The 19,344-nt window shown below is 36.4% G+C and overlaps 1 protein-coding gene across 2 annotated transcripts in view; it reads right to left on the bottom strand.

Annotated features, from left to right (window-relative positions):
- The window catches only part of LOC149806239 (ubiquitin conjugation factor E4 A-like), a 79,165-nt gene that overhangs the window by 37,715 nt on the left and 22,106 nt on the right, over positions 1-19,344 (bottom strand). For both annotated transcript variants that reach the window (XM_089951185.1, XM_089951186.1), the window contains 5 exons: positions 16,754-16,892; positions 10,656-10,861; positions 8,629-8,814; positions 6,438-6,555; positions 326-538 (listed from right to left, as the gene is read on the bottom strand). In XM_089951185.1, coding sequence (XP_089807311.1) covers positions 326-538; positions 6,438-6,555; positions 8,629-8,814; positions 10,656-10,861; positions 16,754-16,892 — 862 coding nt within the window. The remainder of the gene's footprint in view (positions 1-325; positions 539-6,437; positions 6,556-8,628; positions 8,815-10,655; positions 10,862-16,753; positions 16,893-19,344) is intronic.

Genomic DNA, 19,344 nt, shown 5'->3' with positions numbered 1-19,344 from the left:
AACAATAAAGTCCTATTAAAATGAAATAGAATTATATGGTTAATAGTGAATGATGGATACAAGATGATGAGTAAAGACAGATACTTACTTGAGGATGCTATTACTACTAATACTACAGATCAAAACATTTCAAATAAGAGCCATCAATTGTACATATACTTAACATATTGGCAGAATGAAATATATTTATGTAAATCAAGGATATAATCCTCACAGAAAAGTAACAGTGCTGCAGAAAAAATATTAGAACACAAATTTATTCTTCAAGAGTATGATTATGCATGAATGGAATGAAGGTTGTAAATAATTATTCCGGTGAACTGACCTACAGCATGCACTCCCCTTTCTCTGGCCTGCTCGTCATCACTGACTGTGATGCAAGAATAGCTGGGCTGGACTTTCAGGAGTTTGGGGGACAGGGGTTCAGAGAATGGTTGGCACAGTTTGAGCATCACATAACATAGGTTGAGGGCAAATCCATCAGTACAGAACAGACTGAACAGCTGCGGAGCATGTGCTGCCCATAACTTGGCTCTACCTACATTCAAATAAAGTAAATAGCATTAAGTACCAGCATGCAATAATCCAACAATCCAACCTCAGTGCTCCAAAATGTACACTTGCTTTCTTGTCTGATAAGTGGTGAGTCTGCTAGAATTAGTAACTTTCTCTAGACAAAAAAACAAGAGAGCATAAACACATTATGGTCTTTTGTCCTGCTGGACAAGTAAGAATTTAGAAAGTGTTAAGGAATATAATCTCCAGGCACTGCAATGGTGCAAAATGCTTTATGTATTTCATAAAAAAACTTAACATACTTCAACACTAATCATGTTTCAAAGAGATTTATTACTAAAGTACTATAATGAATTAGAGCCATTTAATGTCCCCTGTTTTTATGAAAAAATAAATCACAGCTTCCTTTAATATAAAAAAATGAACTACTTTAGAGTAATTTTGTTTACAGATTTCCAGTTCACACACAAATGATCACAGATCACTGGATGGTCCATTGTAAATATCAGAATGAATCAAGTCAGCAATTTCAGCTCCAACTTAGATATCTGTACATGCTTTAACCAAGAACATGAAGTATACAGATTGCATACTTATTTAAGCATATAGATTGCATACTCACTGAAGTATACAGATTGCATACTTGTTGAAGTATACAGATTGCATACTCACTGAAATATACAGATTGTATACTTATTGAAGTATACAGATTGCATACTTATTCTGACCAAACTTAATTTTGAAACTATCATGAAGGAGCAAAAAATATATTTACTAATTTTACTATGACAAACATTGCAATTCATGTGTTGTAATTAACTATAAAATTGCTGTTGTCTAGTATCCAACCTGTATAGAAACTGAACACTGGTTGCTCACCATTTCTTTCTTCTACCTAACATTATTTTATTTGAAACATACAGAAAAAGAAATAAATTTATATTATTTGAAATGATTCTTTTTCATCCATTTTCTTTCAATTTTTAAAATTAACTTGACTTGCATGATGAGACCTTAAGGACAGGCACCTGCAGACATTTCAATGGGACTGACGAGCTCGATTTCAAGTCATACTTTGTTATTTAAGAACTCCAAATGTTGCTATCTTGTCAGATAAACGATGCCATAACTGTAAGAAAGATGAGACTATATGTTTAGCTGACAGCAGTTTAAAATATAATAAATGAATAAAACATTTCATGCTCACATTCTGTTATCGGACCTCTGTATATGCTTTTAGAATGGTGACAAATATAAATCCTGAAGATGTCACGATAAACTCAAGCTATATTTCAGAAACTTCTACTGAGTTGATCTTTGTTCATACTGTCATATTAATTTTAGAAATAAACGACATCCTCCATATCAAGCTATAATTATTTTTAACTTTTACCTGGTCATGTTGGCTCATGCGGTAGGCATCTTTCTGCCATAATGCCCATAACACTGTAACAGGGTTAGTGGCTCAGACAGTAAGGCATCTATCTGCCATAACAACCATCACATGACAACAGTGAGTGGCTCAGACAGTAAGACATCAGTCTGCCATAACAAACATGTCAACAGATGTGAGTAGCTCAGACAGTAAGGCATCTGTCTGCCATAACAACCATCACATGACAACAGTGAGTAGCTCAGACAGTAAGGTATCTGTTTGCCATAACAACCATAACATGACAACAGCGAGTGGCTCAGAGAACAAGACTTTTGTCTGCAATAACAACCGTAACATGGCAACAGTGTGAGTAGGTAAGGTGTCTGTTTGCCATAACAACCATAGCATGGCAACAGTGTGAACAGCTCAGACAGTAAGACATCTGTCTGCCATAACAACCATCACATGACAACAGTGAGTAGCTCAGACAGTAATGCATCTGTTTGCCATAATATTCAAAACATGGCAACAGTGAATAGCTCAGACATAAAGACATTTGTCTGCCATAACAACCATAACATGGCAACAGTGTGAACAGCTCAGACAGCAAGACTTATGTCTGCCTTAATACCCATAACAGTGAGTAGCTCTGACAGTAAGCAGACATGATTTTGGTATTCCACAAAATAAGCTGAAAATTTGAAAGAGGGGTTTGGGGGTCCTCCCCCAATTGGGTCTCGAGTGGTAGCACCCCCCGATCCAAAAATGCATTTTACAATCATGAAAATACTGCTCCTGGTGCAACTTATGATCATAATATATAACAAAATAATCATTTGAAAAACTAAAAAACTTATCAAAAATGTTAAACTTTAATAATTTTACAATATTTATTGTCACATGAATCAGTTCTCCAATACTACTGGTGCTTAAGTTATTTCATGTGCATGTCAGTGTTCGCATCATAATTAAGTCATAACAATTTCTCAATGTCTGCAGCAAATCTAGTATACTTCTCTCTTATCATAACAAATCTGTAAAATAAACACCCAAGTACATCAACTATATACAAATAATCCCATACATTCACTTGTCTTTTTCTCCAATGGACACAACCTGTTGATATGCCAGTCAAGCTCTTTTTGCAGCTTTGGCAAAGATTTCTTTAGCCTTTCTTTCTGACTGACATTTTTGGCTCCCTGTGCAATCGTTTCTTTTCCTTCTCAATGACAGCCTTTCTCCTTTCAAGCTGGTACTTGTATTAGCAACATGCAGTGCACATATTCTGACAGAGAACTACATCTGTTCTCTCATGCAATAAATTTTTCTTCTTACAGTAATTAATTGCACTTTTTCCTGATGCCTTCTGAGCTTCAATTTTTCTGTATGCAGCTTCTTTTGTAGGTGCCATTCCAAACACTTCCAACCACGATTACTGTAGAGCAGAGGTCACAAAATGCTAATCCTCTAGTGTTCAGTTTTCTTATAAACTGACCAACTAAATTTCTGTCGACCTTTTGCTCCAGCCATTCCCATTTTCATACATTTCTTTTAATCTTTATCTAAACTTCTCCTGTCTCTCTGAACAACTTGGGATGCCTTTTTCGCAAGCACGCTTCTTCTTTCCATTGCCATCAGTTTCCATTACATAAAGATTCACTGGATGAATTTAAACTTTTGACAAATCAGAATACTCTTTAAGAGAGTCGTGAGCTAACTAATATATGGAACGAATACATTACAAAGGTTGTTGCAGAATGGTTCTGAACAGACCATTATTAAAAAAACCAGATTGGATATGATAAAAAAAGGACTATATCAAGAAAAATTGGATTCAAGTCAGAAGAAAAGCAGAATTCTGCTTTAAAACAGAGAAAAATCATGTCTGTGTAAGGCATATGGCATCTCTCATAATACCCATAATGCCACAACAATATGAGTCAGTCAGTCTGCCTGCTTTAATAATCATAACATGCCAGCTTTGTTTGTGGCTCAGACAGGAAGGATCTTCTCTTTCTTAACACCCATAAACACAGAAATAGTGTAAGCAGCTAAGACAGTGAAGCATCTATTTGCCACAATTCCTATAACATTGACAACAGTGTCAATAGCTCAGATAGTAAAGCATCTGCCACAATTCCCATAACATTGACAACAGTGTCAATAGCTCAGATAGTAAAGCATCTATCTGCCACGATACCCATAACATTGACAAGTGTCAATAGCTCCAACAGCTAAAAACCCATAACATAGCAGCAGTGCGAGTGGCTTAGAAAGTAAGGAATTTATCAGCCATAATAAAAACAATGGGAAAAAAAAACCAACATAGTTTTAATCTCATTACTCATAAGGCAAACTTTATGACATTAACTCTTTACCTTCTGCAAGTACTTGCTGCCCTGGCTACTAAGCCTGATTAGCAGCCTGCCTTCTAGCAGCTGTTTGTACGCTGAATCCCAGAGCATCATAATAGCTGCCTGAGTGAGAACTTCTTGAGTTATTTACATGCTGTCTACATTTTCTGGATCAATTTTGTCCCTTGCAAACTATGTAATTTAATGAAAAATAAAATTTTAAACACTTACCAATGTTTTGTGCCACTCACTTCCACCAACAAGTACATATAATCCACAGGAATCAATGTTTATATTCACATATTTATAATAAAAACATATATCTCAATATATGTGTTTAAAATGTACATTAGATTACTTTTCTCACCACTATTTTGCACACCAGTGTCCACTATTTTATTGCAGATTTGGTAATTTTTTATGATACTGCCTGAAGCACGTAAAAAGAAATCTATCTCCCTTGCATTTTCTTCTAAAATAAATGCTGGCCCTGAAGCTGCTGTAAAGTCATCCACATTTACTGGTCTCACGTGTTACGACCAGATTTGATTGTCTCGCATTTCAGATAAATCTGAAATGTCAGGTGTCGAAACAGGACTTGTACTAATGTCGAATCCTTCATCTTGAATCTGGTTAAAATCAATATCATCACTTTCAGATCCTTCAAAACTTCCATCAGAATCGTCATCAGAATACATGCATGTTGACATTTTGTTTTACTGTCACCACTAACCTTGTTTTCAATAGAATACGTTTTCAATAGAATATGTTCATCATTTTATGTAAGGACTATTTTCATTGGCTAAATATTATAAAAGAGAATGGATGTTTGTAATTTCATCCAATACAAAGCTTTAATATGAAACGTGTATATGCGTATCTGGGGTTTCCCAACCCTTGGCCGGAAACGCGTGTATGAGCCAGCCGGGACAGAGAGAGTATTATTAGCAGCTTGTATATGCATCTCTGGGGTTACAAGGCTATTTGTATGGTTGCATATATGCGTTAGCAGAAGGTAAAGAGTTAATCTCTTTACTTGTAAGGCAAACATTATGACATGTTGATCTCTTTACTTGTAAGGCAAACATTATGACATGTTGATCTCTTTACTCATAAGGCAAACATTATGACATATTAATCTCTTTACTTGTACGGCAAACATTATGACATGTTGATCTCTTTACTTGTAAGGCAAACTGATGTATGACAGTTTTAATTTCACAATGAAACCTAAATGATTTTTAAGTTGGCATATTGATTAGATATATTCACTGTTGATTCCAATTGTATCCTTTTCAAAATCAAATTTCTATGCAGCATCATGGCATAAATAAAATAAAACTACACTTAAACACAGTGAATAATTTAAGCATATGCTCTATCAATGTGAAATGTGATGTGATTAGTATTTGTAACATAGCTTTAACAATTTTTCAGTCATATCGCTACAATGTCTGCAATCTGGCAGGTTATAATGATGTCCAGCACTGGGGCATCATGCCGCAGACATGTAACATGATATCCCATCCAGTCACATTATCCTGACACCAGGCTAACCAGTCATAACACTAACCTCTTAATGCTGAACGCCAAGCAAGGCAGCTGTTAGTACCATTTCTGTAAGTCTTTGGTATGACTCGGCTGGGGATCGAACCCATGACCTCCTGCATATGAGGCAGATGTTCTAACCACTAGGCCACTGGAGTGGTCATCAACGTGAAATGGATGGAATTTTTTTTACAACATTTTAATAACTTCTTTCACCTCTATCAAGCATGCCATGTTCTTGGCGGGTGGCATGTGGACACAAAACATTCAGTATTAAAAATGAAACAAACACTTCATTGGTATACTATATATCATAAAATATGAGGGACAGAAAATGCCTTTTATTATATACAGCCCTTTCATGCATGGCATAGCACACCTTCTTTATCAACCAAGTATTTTTGCAGTCACTTAACATAAATCTCTGGAAAAAGTTCAGAAAATTTGGCAAAGACATGACAGAAAAACTTGAAAATAATAGTACGATATGCATTACATAAAAAAATGAAACAATTTATTGATATTTTTTATTAAGTCCCTTTGAAAATTTATAGATTCAGCATCTGTTTTATGTCTTCTAACACTGGTACTGGAAATGTGGAAAGATGACAAAGGAATGATAAACAAAACTGTGCAATAGTTACCTGAGTTGGCATGTATGCACTTTCCAATCCACAGCAGAACTTTGTGTCTGAGTTCAGTATTCACCTTTAGCAGATTAAATATCAGCAAGTAGGCCTGCTCACATGTCTTGTTCAAGGGCTAGAGAACAATTCAGTTACATATTATAATTGATACAAATGAAAAAAAACAAACAATATGTACAAAAGTGTTTCACATTTATTTCAAATTCTGTGCCATTTAATCTGTCTTCCTGTAACTGACAAACATTTCTTTTTCTCTTTTCTGTCCCAGACAAAGTTTCACCCATGAATGTCATAATAAACAAACAAATTCAACAATTACCATGGTAATATTACAAAATATCACAATAATGAAAATCTGAGATGTTTGTTACAACTCTATGGTAAAAAACAATGTAACAGGAAAAAGCAAAACCATCAGGTTTAATAAAACAAATTTATTTCCCTAAAATACAAAGTGAAAATTTATGACACAGTATTGTTAATTAAATCCAATATAATCCTAAGTGTTCTACCACAAGTTCATAAGTATAAAATGTCCTGAATGAATTCCAAGAGTCTTGAATGTCTTCATGTATCACACTGATATAAACCAGAATGTCTTTGAACGAGTTCTCGATAATCTAAAAGTAGTGTTAAAGTCCAAAAGTTCAATGAACGCTTTGTAATTTCAAAGAATAATTTAAATAAAAATTCCTCTTAAATTATTTTGAACACAGCAGCAAACTCAGATCATTGATTCCCAAATAGTCACATCAAACAGCAATGAATAACTGTTCACCAAAATCCTATATATACTAATTTTGCTTTACCAAAGACAATAGAATTTCTTGAGGGAAAACCTTGGTATTAACTCAAATTCAAGTAAAAATCTTGTTTACTTTTTTAGAATCATGACAAAAAATTAAGCACACAATGCAGATATACATAACACCTTGGGCAGACATGTGAAGCCACCAGTGTTTACTGTCCTATCTTAAAAAGCATTAGAGGAAAAGTGCAGAAAATAAATTTAAAATAGTGAAAATGATCTTGAAGAGATGCCATAAAATTGAGATCTATAAGTGTACCATCCTTCTAACAACTATTAGAAATATTTTTAAAACCCAGACAAATATTGATTAAGGATAGAAAACAAAAAAGCAACACAACACATCTTTTAGCAACAGTAATTATCCCAAGCTTCATCCATTTATCTTAAACAGCTGTCAAGTTAAAATGCAGAAGGGCAAACGTGATTGAAGCTTAAAATATTGACCTGTGACCTTGACCTTAAAGACAGATTACCAAAGTCCTATACAACATATCCTTAGAGATAGTTATAGTTATAAATTTCCACTGCTTCATCTCAAATGACCTTAAAATTATAGTGTCAGGAAATGTGTAATAGAAAAATTCAACATCTAACACAATGACATAGTCCTTGAAGACAATATGGTGTGCAACATACATGGTAATGATGCCATATAAACACGCCAAGTTGCATCCATTGATCTCAAACAGATCTAATGTTAAAGAGTGTAAAGAAGTGTGATGGAATCAAAAATTATTGAGATGTGACCTTGACCCTGCAGAATGGTACCCAATATTATATACAACATACATTCTAGTAAAAGTTCTGTCCCTTACTTTCAAATGGCTTCAAAGTTATAGAGCAAAAGGAAAAGTGTGATGGAAAAGGTAAAATAATGAACTGTGACCTTGATTTTGACAAAAGCAGAACCAATGCAGTACAAGTCATACCTTCTAGCGATGATAGTAATATAGAAATGACAGGTTCCAGACCATTTGATGTTTACCAGAATACCATGTTTGATCCAATAATATCAAATGGCTTTAAAGTTAGAGAGTGGATGGGAAAGTATGATAGAAAAACATCAAATGTTAAACTGGAGATAGTATCACAGTAATATGAGAAGCACATTTTTCTAATAAATTATGTTTCTCTTAGAATACTTAAACACATTAACATTGGGAATATAAGCCTGCCATGTCCCGAATCCTGCCCTACTCTGTATTTTAGAGAATGGCCTAATGAGATAAGCCTTCTGAAATTTGGGGAATTTCCCTGACCTCACATAACTACTTGATGTAAATTTGTTCTCATGCACAATGTATTACAATAATGAGGATATAAGCAGTGGATTGATGTCATTATACATGTGTGTACTTTTTAGAACTTTCACTCTACCTGCCATATGTTTTTCTCTGTGATATCATGCTCCTGTTTGGTAGCTGATGATGGGTTAGTGAAGAAATTAAAAGGTCCCATGTCAGATTCTGGAATACAGCTATAACTAAGTGTCCTGCCTAACAGGGTCTTTTCATATGCTTTTCCACTCCCCCAGTCTGAAGGAATGCTGTGTTTAACGAAGAACTGAAGAAGAAAAGGCAAATAAATTAAGACATTTAGCTATTTTACAAAAACATACTGAAAACAGTCCTTAGGTAAAGCCAATGAAAGACTTTGGGAAGTCAGAGCTTGAAATATGAATACTGCAATTTCATCATCTTGTTATTACCAATCCCAAATGAGCAGACAGACAAGCAGTCCATTTATTTACCTGATTAACAGCATTAAATGTATTAAAATTAATATTCATATATCCATCCCTTTTAAAGTTGGTACAGTATAACTGACTGCCATGGCCAACTTCCAAGCTATTTATTATATATGCCCTACACTCCTGCCTCCAAACACTGCAACCCCAAATCATATCAATGGATATGCCCCACACTCTCATCTCCACACACTGCAACCCCAAAATCAATAATTTGCCCCCACCCCCACTTCTGAACATTGCAACCCCAAATATAATACACATAAGCCCCCCACTCACACCAACACATATTGCTGCCCCCTACTCTCACCTCCACACATTGCAACCCGAAAATCCAATACACACATGCCCCCACTCCCACTTCTGCACATTGCAACCCCAAATCCAACACACATATGCCCCACACTCACTCAAAACACACATCGCTGCCCATTACTCCCACCTTCACACATTGCAACCCTAAATCAAAAACATATATGCCCCACACTCCCACCTCCACACATTGCAACCTCAAATCCAATACACAAATGCCCCACACTCACACCAACACACATTGCAACTCCGAATCCAACACACATATGACCCACACTCACACTTCCATACATTTCAACCCCAAATTCAATACAAATACACCCCACACTCCCACCTCCACACATTGCAACCCCAAATCCAATACACATATACCCCACACTCCCACCTCCACAAATTGCAACCCCAAATCCAATACACATATGCCCCACACTCCCACCTCCATACATTTCAACCCCAAATCCAATACACATATGCCCCACACTCCCACCTCCACACATTGCAACCCCAAATTCAATACACATATGCCCCACACTCCCACCTCCACACATTTCAACCCCAAATCCAATACACGTATGCCGCACAATCCCACCTCCACACACTGCAACTCCAAATCCAATACACATATGCCCCACACTCACACCAACACACATTGCAACTCCAAATCCAACACACATATGATCCACACTCCCACCTCCATACATTTCAACCCCAAATTCAATACAAATATGCCCCACACTCCCACCTCCACATATTGCAACCCCAAATCCAATACACATATACCCCACACTCCCACCTCCACAAATTGCAACCCCAAATCCAAAACACATATGCCCCACACTCCCACCTCCACACATTTTAACCCCAAATTCAATACACATATGCCCCACACTCCCACCTCCACACATTTCAACCCCAAATCCAATACACATATGCCACACACTCCCACCTCCACACACTGCAACCCCAAATCCAATACACATATGCCACACACTCACACCTCCACACATTTTAACAAATAAATCCAATACACATATGCCCCTCACTCCCGTCTCCACACATTTCAACCCCAAATCCAATACACATATGCCACACACTCCCACCTCCACACATTTCAACCCCAAATCCAATACACATGAAGTATCCTCTGGCTACATCTAATTGTAATTTTTGCGCATATGACCTTTTACCCCTCCCACGGGCTGAAGGTAAAGGAGGAGGAAATTATAATCTCTTCTGTTTATTTAGTGTGAGTCATGGAGAAAGGACAGGTTCAAATATCCATGATGGAAAAAATATAGGGATATAAAAAAAACAAAGACCAAAATCATCAATACAATTTCCATACCTCAGCTAAATCAGGATTTGTGCTGAAGAACCCCAGTACTGCAATGTATCGAGCAACCTCAGTGTGCATCAGGGTGAAATTCTGAAATCTGTCATTGATGAGGTCCAATATTGGGCTGAAAACTTGCTCAACTGATCCATCTTCTTCATTCTTCTTTATCTCCTGGACAACCTCATTCAAAAACCTCCCAAAACTGTCCACTTCACCTGGATAGTTAAAAAAGAACAAATTAATATTGTTCACATGTTTTAGCCTCTCTGATGCAAATATCATTATTTCTTAAAGAAGGCAGCTGCTCTATGTCAAGATTTGCCCCAACAGTTCATGTTGTACAGGTTAAGACCCCAAGACAGGTAGTACCCAATTTTATATGCAGATAAATTTGTTATATGTTTATCAAATTTCAATACAGATCCCAATGTTGTCCAGTACTGACAGATATTGTGTTTAATATGATGTTCATAATTATCTGAACAAAAGCCTTAACCCTGTTCCATTCTAAGCTGTTTTTCAAATTCAAGGTTTACTAATATAAAAGCTGCATTTTAAATTCTAATGAAATTTAACTGCTGGATTCTAACACACTGAAATTTGGAGTCATCAACTTGAATGAAACATGGCTTATGTGTTAAGAAAATGCCTGAGAACAAAGCAAAACATAATTAAAATCTCTAAATTGGAAATAATATCTTCATCTACAACAGGATAGTTTGTATCCCTACTGATTTAAACATGAAATGCCTTATGTAGTTTGTATCACTACCACTCATACTGATTTAAACATGAACTGCTTTATGCAGTTTGTACCTCTACCACCTATACTGATTTAAACATGAAATGCCTTATGTAGTTTGTATCACTACCACCCATACCGATTTAAACATGAAATGCTTTATGTAGTTTGTACCCATACTATCCATGCTTTAAAAATGAAATACCTCATGCAGTTTGTACCCCTATCACTCATGCTAATTTAAAAATGAAATGTCTCAATGATATAATTTTTTTTAGAACTTATTAATTTCATTAATCAATTATCATTTCTGACCTGACTGTTACCATGGGGTCCCCAACATTGTCATGATGTTTGAATTTCAGACCAACTGGGAGTTTCTATACTAATACGGTGTCCATGTTTGCAAGGGCTAGTCAGTTAAGCTCAGGATAACCATGTCATTTTGGGAGTTACAGCCCTCTGAATGCATCTACGTATGATATTTTTACTTTTAAGAAATCTTAAATCTTGACTTTGGAAATACTGGATATAGACACAGGTTTTACCTTCTATGTGTGTGTCATATTTTGACCAACTAAAAATGTCCTTTTTCAGGAACTAGAAAAGGTGAGTGAGCAGGATCACTGTTTAACTAAAAACTCTCACTTTATTAAATGTCAACAAGGTGACAGTGTTAGGGACCTCCTGATGACAAACAGATTAAAAATTATAAATTAATAATTTTTTCTGTATGTTTTTTTAATCCTTGATGAATTTTGTTTTAAATCTCAAGTGGATGGGTACAAACTGCCCGAGGGTCAAGCAAATACTGTAAGCATTTCTAAATACAAGCAAAACTTGGCAGGTGTTTTATATATTTAATTTATTTTATTGTTGGCTTTTCTTAATGATTATATGTTATATACATTTTTATTGTGTACCTGACCATGTCCAAAATACAGTTCACTGTGTGTCTGAGTAGGGACACTGATTTTGTAAACAACATAATACATGGCTAATGATTATGTGACAAAAGATTAAATATCAGGATCATTATCAATGGAGATAAACATGTTTACCTTAATCTGACTCTAGGTCACTGGTATTCCACCATGGAAAACCTGGTGTGTCTGATGTTTCCCATGTTCTTTAAAATAATTTTAGTAATAGACCTCATCTTTTTGACAACACAGAATGTTCTAGAAATGAGCTTTCGACCCTTATCCTGGTTCTATTCTTGTGTCTTATCTATATAATGTTATTTACTTGAGAAATTACTCATTCTTGCCTTAACATCTTGAAGCTGAATCAGTCCTATTTTTGTGTTCTGTGTTTCATTTGAGTGGAATTATTTACTCAAATTATTATTCTCTGGAAATACAAATGCATATCAATAATATTCTTAGATTGGAACATTAATTTGGTATTATAGTGATTTCATTCAAGAACATCATTGTGATACATCAAAAAATGTCAGCACATCATCACACTTGAGGCCATTGGCCATAACCATGTTTGAGACTACACGCACATCAACACATTAAATATTGGAACTTTTTGGAATACCAATGGAATTCAGTTGAAATTTTATACATTTGATCTTGTGACAGAGCTTTTATGACTTTAGGGTTTTAATTCACAATATTGAAAGTTCTTTATAAATTTTCACTTTGTATCCCAGAGAAATAAAAGAAACAATTTTTAATTTCACAATTCACTTTGTATTATAGGGAAATAAAGTAATTTTTTTTAAATTTCACAAAACTTGTTGGTTTTGGTCTTTTCTGTCACTCAGATATGCAGAAAAGGAGTAATTAAGAACATTTTAAAACTTCTGTCAGTCAACACTGAAATCTCATTTAACAAGTAACCATGAAATAATGCAGTTATAAAACAAGAGTTTCTTAATGATACAAGGGCCAAATATGCATTCTCCTTTTATTTTTTAAGCTGCTGAGTATTGAAACCATCACAGATATCCTTGTGAAACCAATTTTTCAAGTACAATATATTTTTGGTAATTCTTTCCAATCATAGTAAGTTTTAATTAAATCTACTACCTTGTAATCCAGTCTTCCCAAGCTTTAAAGGGCATCTGCTGTGTGTCCTCATTTGTCTTTGCTACACAACTGCTAAATGCTCACTCTACATACCAAGGTGGAAGTCAGAGTAGAGTTGTCTGCTTTTGTATATAATCATGGCTTGTACAGCCCCACAAAGAGTTGATTTTCAAGGACTTTACAGGGACTTTCAATAGTTTTCAAGGAGTATTCTTATAGAAATTGAACTCTTTCCTATATTACTTTGTTTATTACTGCATATACAGGCAAAAATGTAGAAGATGAAAAACATAACTAGCAAGCCACAACAGCAAAGGAATGATACTCCATCTGGTAATAACCATGTTGAGTGTTATTCAATCCACCCAATTATCTCCCATTTGATCTATTTATTAGTAATTAGTTTTGAAAAATACAAAATAAAAACAAATTTGAAATTAAAAAGTAATATATTTTATTCATTTGTTTCTTTTGTAACAATCAGATAAATTCAAGAGATCTGGAGAAACTGAGTGAGTTTTACAATAATATCAGGGACTTTTCAAGGATAAGACCAATATTCTCAAAATTCAGCTAAGTTTTCAAAGCAATCCCTAAGTTCAAAAATTTAGCAAGGTTGTATAAACAATGGGTATTAATGCCAAATGCCGTCAGTCATTGGTTACAACTGGAGTGGATATGATTGTTCGTCTATGGATGTAGCTGTACTGAGGTGTTCTTCTTGCAGACAAGTATTATGGAAGAAAAGATAAGAAACATAATGGGAAAAAAAGTTCACCATCTGGCGTGCCTTGGTGGGGTTCCATCCTGTTTCTCTGATCTCAGGTTAGAATAATGGACTGTGCTCAGGGTCACTGGGCAAGTGCGAAGTATGCCTCGCTGTTGGCATACTTCCTGACTTCCACAATCTGATTATAGAAAACTCAAAGAAAGCTGTTGTGATATGAATGCTCTTGTGGTGATCTTTTAGGACATCAAATGCTAAAAGAAAGGCATCTCTTTCCACAAGCTGTAATTTAATGGAAGCAGCTATGGCACTAGAGTATTGCACTTATTCAGTAAAGCCATTAGAGAGACAGACTCCTGATAGTGGTCATCAACAAAAATTCATGAGGGAAGGGTTTAAGCTGTGTTCAACCATCAAAACCAAGCTGAGTATGGATCCTACGGTTACAATATTTCAAACCAGTTGTTGTGAATCAAGGAAGGATCATGCTCCATAAGGAAAGTTAACGTCTACGTCAACCACTTAGACCTCTGTGTGAAAAATCTGTCTGCCCTGCAAACAAATAGGCTGAAATTTGATGGGAGCCACTGGTGTGAAATGAAGACTTTTTTTATGCCTGGGTCTTAGAGATGATTTTTCAAACAATGTAAGATATCTTGTTTAAATGACAGTGGATCATTTTTATAAATGATGGCTCATCCTTCTGGAACTAGTAAGAGGTCACAGATGGAGTAGGTAAGACAGACAAAACTCTGGAGGAGGAGGCTGGAGAAAATGTTCAACTGATACTGGGTCAAAGATGGTGATGGAACTGTCTAGCGACTGTCCATGATACGTCCATAGATGTAGTCCTGAGAAATTTGAGGTGGTTCACACATTCTGTTGCTGATGGTGCTGGGTCAGAGCTGGTGATAGAACTGACATGGTCAGATACAGAGCCCTTTTTTGTCTTAAAGCCAGGATTGATAAATATACAGGAAAACAGACCAACATATCCAGTCTTAAAGCCAGGATTGGTAAATATACAGGAAAATAGACCACCATATCCAGTCTTAAAGCCAGGATTGGTAAATACACAGGAAAATAGACCACCATATCCAGTCTTAAAGCCAGGATTGGTAAATATACAGGAAAATAGACCACCATATCCAGTCTTAAAGCCAGGATTGGTTATACAGGAAAACAGACCACCATATCCAGTCTTAAAGCCAGGATTGGTAAATATACAGGAAAATAGACCACCATATCCAGTCTTAAAGCCAGGATTGGTAAATATACAGGAAAATATATCACTATATTGTCTTAAATCCAGGATTGGTTATACAGGAAAATAGACCACCATATCCAGTCTTAAAGCCAGGATTGGTTATACAGGAAAACAGACCACCATATCCAGTCTTAAAGCCAGGATTGGTAAATATACAGGAAAATAGACCACCATATCCAGTCTTAAAGCCAGGACTGGTTATACAGGAAAACAGACCACCATATCCAGTCTTAAAGCCAGGATTGGTAAATATACAGGAAAATAGACCACCATATCCAGTCTTAAAGCCAGGATTGGTAAATATACAGGAAAATAGATCACTATATCGTCTTAAAGCCAGGATTGGTAAATATACAGGAAAATATATCACTATATCATCTTGAAGCCAGGATTGGTTATACAGGAAAATAGATCACCATATCCAGTCATGGAAGTCAAAGGCATTATGTCCACTTTGGACGCGAGCTTTTTGCAACATTTTTAATCAAGACCAACAAGATAGGCTAAGAAGTCATCAAAGATATGTGATATTCAAGACTGACACTATGTTGGCAGCCTGATCAGCACCAGTTCTTTGTGGACCAAGTACAGATTATAAGAAATCTTTATGTGAAAATCCCATGAAGATATGACAACATATTCTGGAAGAAGAGCATTAATGAGATCCATGATGGTTCCCATATTGGTAGTCTAATTAGTACAATTTTTTTTAGGACACACTACATATCATATTTAGTCTTTAACTAAAAGCTGCAATCAGTGCAACCATTCAAAAAAGAGGAATAACAGTAAAAACTGTTTCAAGATAACCACAGTGTCAGGTTGGCACCATTTTTATTTAGAACCATCGACATAGTAGGGAAGTCTTTTAGAAATTTGATTTCGTGAGGTTAAACTGGCATCATTTTCAAACAACACAACTACACATAGTAAGAAGTGTTGTAGTGAAAAGCCCATGTTGATAAGATAATCAATTTCAGTGGTTTAGTCACAACATGATTTCAAGACAACTGTCACCGCAAGTATGTTGGAGTTCAGATCAAAATATTTACTGATGTTCAAGAGGTGTAGCAACAGGAACATTTTCAAGATGGCTTCCATGGTAGCCATCTTGGAGGTCAGGCTGACAAAAGGAAGTGTAAAGGATACTTTTCACTGAGTCAATTAAATGTAGGCAGAATCAGTAACAATGCTATTATGGTCAGCATGTGATCAGTAATAAATATTCCTAATTTCAAGTCATGTAAATTTATATATGGGTCCACTTTAAAAAAAAAATCACTGAACTGTTCGGTACACTTACAGGAGATTTGGTATGATTATTATTACCTAGGTCAATCTGTTCCAAACAGAGGCTTATGAACTGTTTGTGGATCTTCTGAGTAGGGTACAAGTCACACTGCTGTAGACACGTCTTGGCATTCAGAAGAATGACCTCTTGACATTTGGATAGCTTTCCTTCCAGACTCTGTCAAAGAGAAAAGTCAGTTTTTAAGTAATGTCTCCTGAAAAATACTTATCCAAACACATATAAAATTAGGAAATAAACTCAGCTACCTCTACATTCCAGCACTCATGGAAAAATGAAAATATACTCTATAGACAAAGGGAAGAAACTCACCAATCACATCCCCTTACCACCTCTAGGTGGCTACCCAACAACCAGATATTTACCACTTTCACTTGAATAATAAAACAAAGACAAGAGCCAGTGGTCTTTGTTAGGAGAGCAGGTAATAGCGCGAGGAAATGTATAAGCATCCAACACCAACAATGGATATTAATTCAAGGGAAATATGACTGAAGCTCATGCATTAAGGATGAAATCATTTCCAAATCATGATCCCAGCACAACCAATTAAGTTTTCTTATTGAAAAAGATCCAGGTGAAACAAGCAAAACCATTAAACCCATGTCTGTGGGACGATTGTGCCGATGCCAACTGGGTTTCACACTTATCTGAATCACTGTCAATGGACTTGGACCCATCAGTTTCAATTTTTCTCTACAAATCTAGATCGTGAAGACAGAGACTTGAGAAGGTTGTGCATGCCAGAGAACAACCGCCATAATGTCTCAGACTGAAATTCTGCCATGATGTATATCCAATCCTGTGAGACCTCTGAAAATGCCAAAGCATATCCTCCTCTTCAGACCTCTGAATATGCCAAAGCCTATCCTCCTCTTTAGACCTCTGAATATGCCAAAGCATATCCTCATCAGACCTCTGAATATGCCAAAGCAGATCCTCCTCTTCAGACCTCTGAATATGCCAAAGCATATCCTCCTCATCAGACCTCTGAATATGCCAAAGCCTATCCTCCTCTTCAGTCAAGATGCTAAGGCTTGAGGGATTATATCCTCTTTCCAAACTTCATTAGAAGAAAGTCACATGGATGGGCCCCTGACTTTTTCAGACATTTCAAGTAATGCTTCTTCATTAGAAGAAAGTCACATGGATGGGCCCTCGAATTTTCAGTTATTTCAAGTATTGCTTGAGAGCATGGACCTGATCTTGCATTGCTGCTTCTCTTGGATTATCAGTCATGTAGAGAAAGCTGATAACAACTCATGGTTACACACAGATGGTAAACAGTTCTTAACCATGAACCCTGGTTGCATCATTAGAACCAAAGAACTAGCCAATCAGAACTGAAGATAGCTTGGGTCCAACAAATGGGCATGCAACTTGCTCAACCTGCATGCTGAAGCTAAGGCTATCAGAAAACATGTCTTATAAGATAGTAGCTTAGACATGGTTCTGATCAAAGGCTCCAACTTATCCCATGTTCAAACCCATTAAAGATTCCACTTTGGAAACAAGGTGAGTGATTTGGACCTGTTCAGGTCAAAGTTGGCCATTAAGTCTGATAGGTTCTTGTAATGACTTAAATACCATCTACCATGATGTCTGACTGTGCCAAATCATGGAGTGTTAACCCTAAGCAGTAATAGAAGCTAAACTTTTCTCTTAAAAAGACAGAGGAAAAAAGTTGGCTGATTGTGATGTCAAGGCATTCAAAAGGATGATGCTGTCTCTGCACCAGTCCCTGAAAACATGATACTTTCTGTCCTGAGGCCTTCTAGCACAAGATTCTCTCCATGATTGAAGGGCCTTCTAGCACACAAGATTCTCTCCATGATTGAAGGGCCTTCTAGCACACAAGATTCTCTCCATGATTGAAGGGCCTTCTAGCACACAAGATTCTTTCCATGATTGAAGGGCCTTCTAGCACACAAGATTCTCTCCATGATTGAAGGGCCTTCTAGCACACAAGATTCTCTCCATGATTGAAAGACCTTCTAGCACACAAGATTCTCTCCATGATTGAAGGGCCTTCTAGCACACAAGATTCTCATTGAAGGGCCTTCTAGCACACAAGATTCTCTCCATGATTGAAGGGCCTTCTAGCACACAAGATTCTTTCCATGATTGAAGGGCCTTCTAGCACACAAGATTCTCTCCATGACTGAAGGGCCTTCTAACACACAAGATTCTTTCCATGATTGAAGGGCCTTCTAGCACACAAGATTCTCTCCATGATTGAAAGGTTTTCTAGCACACAAGATTCTTTCCATGAATGAAAGGCCTTCTAACACACAAGTTTCTCTCCATGACTGAAGGACCTTCTAGCACACAAGATTCTCTCCATGATTGAAAGGCCTTATAGCACACAAGATTCTCTCCATGATTGAAAGGTTTTCTAGCACACAAGATTCTTTCCATGAATGAAAGGCCTTCTAACACACAAGTTTCTCTCCATGACTGAAGGACCTTCTAGCACACAAGATTCTCTCCATGATTGAAGGGCCTTCTAGCACACAAGATTCTTTCCATGATTGAAGGGCCTTCTAGCACACAAGATTCTCTCCATGATTGAAGGGCCTTCTAGCACACAAGATTCTTTCCATGATTGAAG

This window comes from Sinohyriopsis cumingii, chromosome 2 (genome assembly GCF_028554795.1).
Source record: "Sinohyriopsis cumingii isolate HCF-2022 chromosome 2, ASM2855479v2, whole genome shotgun sequence".
Taxonomy (NCBI): Eukaryota; Metazoa; Mollusca; class Bivalvia; order Unionida; family Unionidae; genus Sinohyriopsis; species Sinohyriopsis cumingii.
The sequence above is the reverse complement of the archived record's forward strand: the minus strand, read 5'-3'. Positions and strand labels throughout refer to the sequence as shown.